Source organism: Macaca nemestrina, chromosome 6, assembly GCF_043159975.1.
Source record: "Macaca nemestrina isolate mMacNem1 chromosome 6, mMacNem.hap1, whole genome shotgun sequence".
NCBI lineage: Eukaryota > Metazoa > Chordata > Mammalia > Primates > Cercopithecidae > Macaca > Macaca nemestrina.
This window is the reverse complement of record NC_092130.1, coordinates 109,558,269-109,570,715: the sequence shown is the minus strand read 5'-3', so window position 1 is coordinate 109,570,715 and position 12,447 is coordinate 109,558,269. Positions and strand designations below refer to the sequence as shown.

Below are 12,447 nucleotides of genomic sequence, written 5' to 3'. Positions count from 1 at the left end.
TGGTGGTGTTTTAGACCTATACTCAATCATTTGTTGTTTTATGTATACAAGGGTTAATGTGAATGGCTGCTTGCTTCAGTATCTTTTATACACTTCATAGTATAAAAATTGGCTGAACTCCTACAAAGCACAGTATAAGGTGCTATAGGGGATACAAATAGATACAAGTGCCAATCTCCGCCCTTCACCTGAAGAAATAAAACAAATATGCATATAAGGCAGAAAATATGATAAGCATATGATAAAACATATGACAAACCTACATAAATGTTACACATTGTGTCAAGTGCTAGAAGTATATTCAAAAAGCAAAACTACATGATATGTTTACAAGGAAGGATTCAGGTTTTCCTTTTATCACAGTGGAGCCTAAAGCATCATAGGATCCTAAAAGGCCAAAATAGAAGACAAGTACTAGAAAAGAAAGAGTCATGCTTAAGAAATGTGCCCGATGATCATTTTCTAACATATTAAAAAGTCAGTTCTATAAAAAGTAAACATTAGTTCATCCTAGTGAGTTGAGTATGTAAAAAATATTTTGATTGGTAATAAAATTGTGAAAATGAATTTAAAATGAAGATTTAGATTGGCTATTCTGAGCTTCCAATTTGCAGCCAGTTGGCAAAGAAAAATGGCAGAGATAGTTGGCAAGATTACAGGCTATTGAGATATTTATAGTTACTAGAGTCTCAATAAAACCAAAGTGATCCTAAAGCTTTGTTTAGTACTTATATTAAATATAGAAACTTTTCTGATTATTTAATATTAAATAGCATGCTCTTTTACTGCACTTTTCAGGGAAAAAGATATGATTTAAGTTCAAAGGAGAAGCATAATTATTGATTTCAGTTTTACAAAAATTAAATAAAAAGCAAGCACAGGTATTGCCAAGAATTTCTTCTAATACAGCACTGGTGGATATAAGACTATTCTCATCAAAAATAAACTTTGTAGGCTCACATTTTCCATATTTACACCTAAAAGTATATGGCTTATTGTGCTCTACAAATAAGAAATTTTGTGATCATATTTGTATCTGGTTACAACATTTCATGACACTCTTAAGTATTTATTTCAAGACTGCATATGCTAAAACATTAAAACATTATATAAATTAATCTGATTATACATAATAAAACTTAACCATCAAACCACAGCTAAGAGGATTCATTCTCTACAAATTATTTGGATTTTCTATTTTGGAGAGCTACACTGATGATTAATAAAGGAATTTTTATGTGTGTGAAGAAGAAAATGAAGTTCTCTAGTGAGGCCAACTAAACTTCTTAAGGATACGACCTCCCACAAATAATAACTATAAAATCTGGACAACATTTTTTAAAAATTGTTTTAACTAGAAGCAGCCCAGGTGGCCATAGATAGGAAAATAGCTAAGCAAACTGATATATTCAAACCATAGAATATTATTGATCAATAAAAAAGAATGAACTAATACATGCCACGACATGGCTGAATCTCAAAACCATTATGCTGAGCAAATAAAGTTTTGCACAAAAAATATGTATGACTTCTTTCATATGAAACTCTAGAGGAAATGAATCTAATCTATCAAAACAGTGGTTACCTCTGGTGAGTATTGTAGGCAACAGACTATGAAGGGGTTTAAGGAACTTCCTGGACATCTGATGGTAGCTGGGATTACAGGCACCCACCACCATGCCTTGCTAGTGATGGTAATTTTCAATATCTTGATAGAATTTTAGGTTACACGGGTGTATGTATTTGTCAAAACTCCGTGAAAGTACAGTTAAGATTTATGCATTTTTTGTATGTAAACTTTACCCCCAAAAAATGATATGCATGCTAAGTACTTAAGGAGGATGTATATTGATGGCTGCAAGTTGACTTGAAATGCATCAAATGTACTATACTGCTTGATCTCCATAACAACCTTATGAGGTAAATACTATTATTACCCACATTTTACAGATAGGGAAACCAAGGCATAGATGCACTAGGAACTTTGCTCAAGGTCACACAGGTAGTAAGTGACAGAGCCAGAAATTAGAATCCAAAGAGTCTGGACCCATCAAAAATAAATAAGTGAGACCTAATTAAACTGAAAGGCTTCTGTACAGCAAAAGAAATAATCATCAGAGTAAACTGACAGCCCACAGAATGGGAGAAAATATTTGCAAACTGTGCATCCAACAAAGAACTAATAAGTAGAATCTACAAAAACTCAAACAAATCAGAAAAACAAACAAACAAACAAACAAATTAACCCATCAAAAAGTGGGCAAATAACATGAATAGACATTTCTCAAAGTTAAACAAATGGCCAAACGTATGAAAAAATGCTCAATCACTAATTATCAGGGAAATGCAAATTGAAACCACAATGAGATACCACCTTACTCTTGCAAGAATAGCCATTATTAGAAAGTCAAAAAACAACAGATGTTGGCATGGATGTGGTGAAGAGGGAATACTTATACACTGCTAGTGGAAATGTAAATTAGTACAACCTATATGGAAAACAGTGTGGAGATTTCTTAAAGAATTAAAAGTAGATCTACCATTCGATCCAGGAATCCCACTCAAAGGAAAAAAAGTCATTATATCCAAAAGACACCTGCACGCATATGTTTATTGCAGGACAATTCATAATTGCAAAGATGTAGAACCAACTAAGGGCTCATTGGCCAATGAGTGGATAAAGAAAATGTGGTATATATGTATATTCTATGGAATACTACTCAGCCACAGAAAAAGAACAAGATGATATCTTTTGCAGCAACTTGGATGGAGCTGGAGATCATAACTGTAAGTGAAGTAACTCAGGAATGGAAAACCAAATGCTGTGTGTTCTCACTTATAAGTAGGAGCTAAGCTATTGGTACACAAAGGCATACAGAGTGGTATAATGTACTCTGAAGACTCAGAAGTGGAAGGATAGGAGGGAGATGAGATAAAAAAACTACATGTTGGGTACAATGTACACTACTCAGGTGATGGTTTCACTAAAATCTCAGACTTCACCACTATACAATTCAACCATATAACCAAAAACCACATATACTCCCAAAGCTACTGAAATATATATATATATTTTTAAAAGAGTCTGGGTTCAGAATCCCTGCTCTTAACCACTTCTCTATTATAGTTCCACTAGTTGACTTGTTTGTTTGGTTTTTGTTTACTTTTTAGTAGAGACAGGATTTCACCACAATGGCCAGGAACTCCAGACCTCAAGTGATCCGTCCGCCTCAGCCTTCCAAAGTGCTTGGATTACAGGCATGAGCCACTGCACCCAGTCAACTTGTTATTGATATGGTACTCTCAAGATATGGTACTCTTCTCAAGTTTGTGGATGACATGAAAACAGAAGTAAGAGCAAATTCATTAATTACTTTACAGATTTCTTATCAAAAAAGCTTTAAAAGACAAATGAATAGGAGCTTATAACAAGATAGAATTTGATAGGGGCAAAACGTAAGAGCCTGCATTTAAGTATAAGCAAGCAATTGTTTCTCCAGTGGCAGTATTAGTGCATAGCAGCTATTTGGTAAAAACCTGTCAAATATATATACGATTGAGTTATACGATAGAATCTATGAAAAAAGACGGCCGTAATATACCAAAAGCAAAATATGAACTTAACAGATAATGCTAGAATAAGCTGATATACAGCCATGTTATCTAGAAAGTGGGTTAAATTAGAGCCTTACAAGACTGTTAGTCTAGTTAGGCTAATGCCAGGTATACTGTGTTATCTTCTGGGAACTATATCTAACACACACAGGTAAACTGGAACAAGTTTCAAGAGAAGGTACAGGACTTAAAAGCTGTACTACCTGAAATATAACAGAAGAAACTTCAAACATTGAATGTGGAGAAAACAAAAGTGAACACGGTAGCACATTTTAAAATGTAAGGTACTATCATGAAAAAGAAGAATCGGCGATGGGGGGCGGTGGCTCACGCCTGAAATCTCAGCACTTTGGGAGGCCAAGGCGGGCGGATCACGAGGTCAGGAGATTGAGACCATCCTGGCTAACATGGTGAAACCCCGTCTCTACTACAAAAATACAAAAAACTAGCCGGGCGTGGTGGCGGGCGCCTGTAGTCCCAGTTACTCGGGAGGCTGAGGCAGGAGAATGGCGTGAACCTGGGAGGCAGAGCTTGCAGTGAGCCAAGATTGCGCCATTGCACTCCAACCTGGGCGACAGAGTGAGACTCCGTCTCACAAAAAAAAAAAAAGAAAAAGAAAAAGAAAAGGAAAAGAAGAATTATGGCTAGGCGTGGTTGCTCAGACTTGTAATCCGAGCACTTCGGGAGGCTGAGGCAGGTAGATCACTTGAGGTCAGGAGTTCAACACCAGCCTGCCCAACATGGTGAAACCCTGTCTCTATTAAAAATTAGCTGGGCCTGGTGGCGCATGTCTGTAGTCCCAGCTACCCGGGAAGCTGAGACCGGAGAATCACTTGAACCTGGGAGGCGGAGGTTGCAGTGAGCCAAGATCCTGCCACTGCACTCCAGCCTGGGCGTTAGAGCAAGACTCCGTCTCAAAAAAAAAAAAATCGTAATTATTCTGGAACTAACCTTAAGTAAAACCAACTGACAGAAGCTACAGGAGCTACAGGAAAACAAATTCAGTGTCAATATAAGGAAGACCTTTCTAACAAATATAACCACAAAAGGCAGGGGAAGAGAGTGCTGTCTCAGAAGGGTGTGACTACCCTAAATATGATAATAATGAGTTTATGAAATATTGGACTGAGTTAACTTAAAGATCTCTTTCAAACCTAAGAACCTACTATAAAATAAAAGGTGATAAGGCCGTCATAACAAGTTTCAAATGGGTTAAAATAGTAATGCCAGTAACCAAAACAGACTTGAGATGATAAAATTTAAATGAAATGAAAAATAAGAAAATAGAAGTTATTTGTCAAGTCTGTAAATGGGGAGAGCTTTAAGTCTAAAAGCACTGGAATAAGATTCAAAGGAAAAGAAAAATTGGACTATATAAATTGTTAAAACTTTTACATATGAAAAACATTAAAAAGCAAATAAGACACACGGATTTTTGTTCTCTATCTTTAATATAGGGCTCTGCTGTCTGATATAGTAGCCGTAAGCCATAGGTGGCTATATAATTTTTGTTTTTTTTTTTTTTTTTTGAGACGGAGTCTTGCTCTGTCACCCAGGCTGGAGTGCAGTGACGTGATCTTGGCTTACTGCAAGCTCCGCCTCCTGGGTACACGCCATTCTCCTGCCTCAGCCTCCCAAGCAGCTGGGACTACAGGCGCCGGCCACTACACCTGGCTAATTTTTTCGTATTTTTTTTTAGTAAAGACGGGGTTTCACCGTGTTAGCCAGGATGGTCTCGATCTCCTGACCTTGTGATCTGCCCGCCTCGGCCTCCCAAAGTGCTGGAACTACAGGCATAGGCCACCATGCCCGGCCTAAATTAATTTTAAATTGATTTAAACTTAAAAATTTAGTTCTTCAATTGCTCTCTAGCCACATTTCAAGTGCTCAACAGCCACTGTGGCTAGTGGCAACTGACCTGGACAGTACAGATACAGAACATTTCAATCACTGTAGAAAGTTCTACTGGAACTTCAATATTTAAAACAGAGTAATTTAATTCAGGGAACTTATTACATAAGGTAGTAGAAGAGCTGAGAGGCCAAAGTTGTACAGCAATCCACAAATTTGCAACAGGAAGCCATTACCATCCCTAAGACTGAAGGACGAAGTACAAAGTCCAATACCAAAGGTCACCTGGCAAAGACCAGGAGCGCAGTATGTGTGTCGGGTAGAAGTAGGAAGACAAGGATGAGAAGTAGCCCCTGCTGAATATACACCATGATGTTAAAAAATAAAATAAAACAAAAAAGCAGAAAGAAATACCTAGACTTCTCTCTTCTTTCTGCCCTCCAGTCTCCTGCCCAGTACCTCCATGGCTGAACCCATACAAAAGCCAGATGGTAAAGGAGCCTGGGAAATGCAGCCTATAGGGGTCAGACCCATGTTAAAAAGGACAGAGCCAAGAAAGAGGAAGAAAGAAGTCTGGGGTCAAACAAGCTAAGAACTGGTATGGGTACTCCTCCTGCTGTGTCCTCACATGGCAAGAGGGACAGGGGAGCTCTCCAGAGTCTCTTTCATAAAGGTATTAATCCTCCTTTCATGACCTAAATCACCTTCCAAAGGTCCCACCTCCAAATACCATGACATTGGAGATTGGGCTTAAAATTCGCATTAGCATATGAATTTTGAGGGGATAGAAACATTCAGTCTATAGAAGATATAAATAGAAAATTTAGGAAAAAACAAACAAAAATGGCCAACATTTGAAAAAGATCCAACCTCACCAGTACTTAAATATAAATTAGAACAATTAATATGAAAACAAGATTAAATTAGCAATAATTAATCATTTGCATACTTAGTGCTGATCAAGGGCATAGCCAAAACAGATACATTCCTAGGGAGACTTTTCAAAATATTTTCAAAGAAGGTGGGACAATTTTGTAATTTGCATCAACAATTTTAAAAATAATTTGCACTTCTAGACCTACTAAGTGCATTTCCAGGGATAAATCCAAAGTCCAGAAAATCTAAAGCATGAAAAATATTTTAGAAACAACAGATGTTCATTGCAGCTTTATATGTTAATATTGAAAAAAAATGGAAGCAACTTCAATGTCCACCAGTAGGTCAATAGGTAAGTAAACTAAGGTATGTCTATCTCCTTATTCAGAAATAACCCTTGCTGAGTACTTCTTTGCTAGCCACAACAATAGGTGCTGGAAATATAAAAAATAATAAGCAGTAGTAATAGAGACTAATTTGTAACCATTTAAATAATGCTTATGAAAGATTGCAATAAAATAAGGACATATTTTTGATAAGCCCAGTGAACAAAGGTGAATCTAAAAATGAATAAACTGGCCGAGTGTGGTGGCTCATGCCTGTAATTCCAGCACTTTTGGAGGCCAAGGCAGGTGGATCACTTGAAGTCAGGAGTTCAGGACCAGCCTGGCCAACATGAACAGTGAAACCCCATCTCTACCAAAAAAAAAAAAAAAAAAAAAAAGGTGGTGTGCACCTGTCCACCTGGTGTCCCAGCAGAGACTGAGGTGGGAGAATCACTTGAACTCAGGAGGCAGAGGTTGCAGTGAGCTGAGATCATGCCATTGCACTCCAGCCTGGGTGACTGAGTGAGACCACGTCCCCAAAAAAAATAAAAATTAAAAATAAAAATGAATAAATTTATGTAAGACAAAATATGCTAACAGATTAATAACAGTGGTTGCCTCTGAATGGTAAGTTTATAAGTTTAATTTTTCTTCCTTCTTTATATTTTGCTGAACTTCCTAAATTTTCTAAATAAATAAGATTTGCATTGTCCTTCAAAGCTATTAATGTAAATGTTTAAGAATTGTAAACCTGCCACAATAGTGCTAGTTTACCTGTTGCAATAGTAAACCGCATTATTGGAATCCAATTCTATTGCCTGTGTGTAACAATCCACTGCAGCAGCATAATTTTCTTCTTTCATGTGGTTATTGCCTAAAATAAAGTAACCAGTATGTACAGTAAGTATAATATACATTAAAAACATAAACTCTGATAGATACATTTTAATCATGGAAACTATAATTATATGAAAGTCCGCCTCATGATTTTTCATTCACACTGGAGGTAAGTTTTATATTGTACTACAGAGTTGATATTATTTAGCTTTCAGTGTGTTTGAATCATTTTAACAATGCAAAGTCTTTTAAAAAATTAATGTTTATATACCTTAAAAATCCAGACTTAAAAGAGTAAATGCAACAATTATGACTATCTCATGGCAAAAGTGAATCTCTTCTCACCTTCCTTATCTTCATCTCTCTCCTCCCTTTTAGAGCTGCCCCAGCCCGTTCCAGATGCAACACCCTCCCTAATCACCATCTCAATCTGGACCTGGTCTTCCACTCTTTCCCTGTTAAAACACACATCTGCTGATAATCAAGTTCTCAGAACCCTGCTGAGGATAAGCTGATAAAACTAATCACGCTATCATGATAGTGGCAGATAATATTTTTATGTGCTATCCCCTCCAGAGTTAGATTATTTTTAAAAGGGGATTTGAGGAGATTAATTTCTAGAAAGAGAATTTCAGATACCATGGCTAGCCTGCAAAGTACTGATTTTCAGGAAGGGCATCTGCAGATACATCTGGCAGTAATTTAGCTAAGTTAATAACTGTTCCGCAAAATAAGAGATTTCCCATGGCTATTTTTTGTATACCATTAAATGAAAAAGTAGTGTCCACTGCACTTAAAAGAATCAATGTTCAAAATACGTCTGGGCGTGGTGGCTCATGCCTGTAATCCCAACACTTTGGGAAGTGAAGGTGGGAGGATCACTTGATGCCAGGAATTCGAGACCAGCCTGGGCAATATAGTGGGACCCCCATCTTAACAAAAAGAATAATTAAAAAAAATTAGCCAGGCGCAGTGGTGCATGCCTGTAGTCCTAGCTACTTGGAGGCTGAGGCAGGAATATCACATGAACTTAGGAGGCTGAAGCTGCAGTGAGCCGTGATTGTGCCACTGCATTCCAGTCTAGGTGACAGAGTGAAACCCTGTCTTAAAAAAAAGAAAAAGAGGCGGGCGCGGTGGCTCAAGCCTGTAATCCCAGCACTTTGGGAGGCTGAGACGCGCGGATCACGAGGTCAGGAGATCGAGACCATCCTGGCTAACACGGTGAAACCCCGTCTCTACTAAAAAAAATACAAAAAACTAGCCGGGCGTGGTGGCGGGCGCCTGTAGTCCCAGCTACTCGGGAGACTGAGGCAGGAGAATGGCGTGAACCCGGGAGGCGGAGCTTGCAGTGAGCAGAGATCGCGCCACTGCATTCCAGCCTAGGCGACAGAGTGAAACTCCGTCTCAAAAAAAAAAAAAAAGAAAGAAAAAGAAAATATTAGAAACAATGGAGATTAGGAGGAAGGATTTACATCTCAAAGGCATCTGTGATTCTTTCCAGTTTTCTTAAACCAGAAACTCTCACATTAGCCTTGTTCTTAATAGATCATTAGCTGCTTAACAGGAAGAGTGGGGCATAAATTTGCAAGGAACACAAACAGAATATTCAAGTTACAGTAAATTAGGAGTCAAAAATGAATATAAAGAGTGACTACTAATGAGCACATGGTTTTTGTTTGGGGGGTTATAAAAATGTTCTGTAGGCTGGGTATGATGGCTCATCCTTGTAATCGCAGCACTTTGGAAGGGCAGGGCGGGCGTATGACTTGAGCCCAGGAATTAGAAACTAGCCTGGGCAACATGGGTGAAACCCCATCTCTACAAAAAAAAAAACTAGCCAGGGTGGTGGTGTGTGCCTGTAGTCCCAGCTACTCGGGAGGCTTAAGTGGGAGGATTGCTTGAGCCCAGGAAGTTGAGGCTGCAGTGGTCTGTGGTCAGACCACTGCACTCCATCTACCCGGTGGAAAGAGGGAGACTCCGTCTCAAGAAAAAAAAAAAAAATTTCTATAATTGATTATGGTAATGGCTACACAACTCCAAGAATATACTAGAAACTAACGCATTGTACCCTTTAAAGAAATAAACTGTATGATATATGAATTATATCGCAACAAATATCTTTTAGAGTTAAAAAAATTAATTTGGATCTTCCCCAAAACAGAAATCAATAGAAAGCCTCTAAGGAAACTGAGAGGAAAACATCGTTTTTTATGAAGAAACAAAAAGTTTGCATTAGCAAAGACAGTTTGATTTCCATGTCAAATGTTTTAATTTTCTGGGTTATTGAGACTTTGATGTTGCTGTTGAGCTGTTTGTCTTGATGGCATTTTATGATTACATTATTAAAGCTGTATTGTATGTCTTTTCCTGTGTCACCTCAAAGGTGTAGATACCGTAATGTATATATACATACCACAAATATTATGCACATGTATACTATAAGTTAATGATAAAAGGCCTAACACATTTAACATATAAAATATTTAACATATAAAATACTTAACATATAAAAATTCAGGGTTGGGTGCAGTGGCTCACATCTGTAATCCCATCACTTTGGAAGGCCGAGGTGGGTGGATCACCTGAGGTCAGGAGTTTGAGACCAGCCTGGCCAACATAGTGAAACTCAAATTTCAACATAGTGAAATTTTTGTATTTACAAAAAATACAAAAATTAGCTGGGCGTGGTGCCACATGCCTGTAGTCCCAGCTACTCGGGAGGCTGAGGTAGGAGAATCACTGGAACCTGGGAGGCAGAGGTTGCAGAGAGCCAAGATCGCGCCACTGCACTCCAGCCTGAGCAACAGAGCAAAACTCCATCTCAAAAAAAAAAAAAAACTAAGTAGCAAAAAGAAATACTGACAAAAATATCAAAGACAGTGTTATTTAGGATTACAAAATTATCTGTCTAGGTAAGTAAGACATGCTCAGTGTCATGTAACACTACACAGCCATTAAAAACAGTGATATAGGCCAGGCATGGTGACTCAAGCCTGTAATCCCAGCACTTTGGGAGGCCAAGGCGGGTGGATCACATCAGGTCAGGAGTTCAAGACCAGCCTGGCCAACATAGTGAAACACCATCTCTACTAAAAATACAAAAAAATTCACCAAGGGTGGTGGCACGTGCCTGTAATACCAGCTACTTGGGAGGCTGAGGCAGGAGTATTGCATGAACCCAGGAGGCAGAGGTTGCAGTGAGCCGAGATCCTGCCACTGCACTCCAGCCTAGGTAGCAGAGAGAGACTCTATCTCAAAAAAAAAAAAAAAAAAACAACAAAAACCACAGTGATACAGGTATATATTTACAGACCTAGAGAAATGACCATGCCCAAGGAAGAGGAACAGTATAATTGTTTCATATCCACCTTTTTAGATACCAGGTGATTGTGTGTGTGTGTGTGTGTGTGTACGTGTGTATAAATATATATAAATATATATACACTTTTTTTTTTTTTGAGATGGAGTCTCTCTGTTGCCAGGCTGGAGTGCAGTGGCATGATCTCAGCTCACTACAACCTCCGCCTGCCGGGTTCAAGCAATTCTCCCGCCTCATCCTCCCGAGTAGCTGGGATTACAGGCACACGCCACCACGCCCAGCTAATTTTTGTATTTTTAGTAGAGACGGGGTTTCACCGTGTTGGCCAGATGGTCTTGATCTCCTGACCTCATGATCCACCTGCCTCAGCCTCCCAAAGTGCTGGGATTACTGTGAGCCACCATGTCCGGCCACGATATATATTTTTTTTAACTCAACTGCCTTCTTCAAGCTATGAAATAAAGAAAAGGCTAGAAAATGTTTCTGAACATAGCATATTCCCTAATAACTCCCTGTCTATATACAGAACAGAGAATTTATTGGCTCTCACTCACTGCTAAAGATAAGGACTGTACCCTACAGCTTTGTAATACAAATCTTGCAGGCCTGACACGACTCTCGTCTATAGCTTAACATAGTTGACATAATGGAAAAATTGAACACAAATCCTCAACAGTGACTTATTTATCAAAACCAAGAATGCTTCAATAGCCAACTAGTATAAAATTTAATCATGTAGTAATCAAAAGTGCTAGCTAATAAACAAGTACCACGTGCCTACCTTAACAAATTTCAAAGAACTCAAAAACACTAAAGATACGAAAGTTAAAATAATGCTGAAAACTATTTTCCTCTTTTTAAGTATAAAGAAGAATTTGAGATCCTACAGTAAAAGTAGCAAAAACAGTCAGAAGCAATTCGCCCTCAAGTTATTTGTTCTTCAACTTTTACTCACAACAGATCTGTTTCTCTTGAAGCAAGCTATAACTGTATTGCCCACAAGCCATTCTGTACTTGGAGGCTTCTCACCCATCACATTCACTTCTGTTTTGTAAATGCCATGTGCACTCCTGACAATCTAGTCTTGGTGGTGTAAATCAGAACTATATCAATTGACAGTAATTTCCTCCACAGGTTCAGAAAGCTTTACTAAGTAAGTCATTTTTGTATGAAATATTCACCTTCATCTTTTAATTGGTCAGCTTTTCCCACATCTTCAGGCACTGAGTTTGAAAGGGGCAGAACATCATTCTGAAATTAAATAAAAATCAATGCACTTCCCTTTAGCTACATAAAGAATCATTCTAGCATACTATAAAATAATAATAAATTACTCACATTTTAAATCATCTGTAACTCCACATCATGAAATCAAATTCCTAAATAATAGCATTAACAAAAAATAGGGGAAAAGTCCTCTCATATATTTTTTATTAGAAATATGAATATGTGTGACTGGACCCGGTGGCTCATGCCTTAATCCCAGCACTTTGGGAGGTCGAGGTGGATGGACAGCTTGAGCTCAGGAGTTCGAGACCAGCCTGGGCAATATGGTGAAACCCCATCTCTACAGAAAACACAAAAATTAACCAGGTGTGGTGGCATGTGCCTGTAGTCCCAGCT

General features: G+C 38.2%; 1 protein-coding gene across 4 annotated transcripts in view; it reads right to left on the bottom strand.

Moving 5' to 3' along the window:
• The window catches only part of LOC105499488 (small glutamine rich tetratricopeptide repeat co-chaperone beta), a 60,599-nt gene that overhangs the window by 32,334 nt on the left and 15,818 nt on the right, over positions 1-12,447 (bottom strand). For all 4 annotated transcript variants that reach the window (XM_011772075.3, XM_011772072.3, XM_011772074.3 and 1 more), the window contains exons 4-5: positions 12,006-12,075; positions 7,443-7,542 (exon numbers count right to left, since the gene is read on the bottom strand). In XM_011772075.3, the coding sequence (XP_011770377.1) occupies positions 7,443-7,542; positions 12,006-12,075 (170 nt within the window). The remainder of the gene's footprint in view (positions 1-7,442; positions 7,543-12,005; positions 12,076-12,447) is intronic.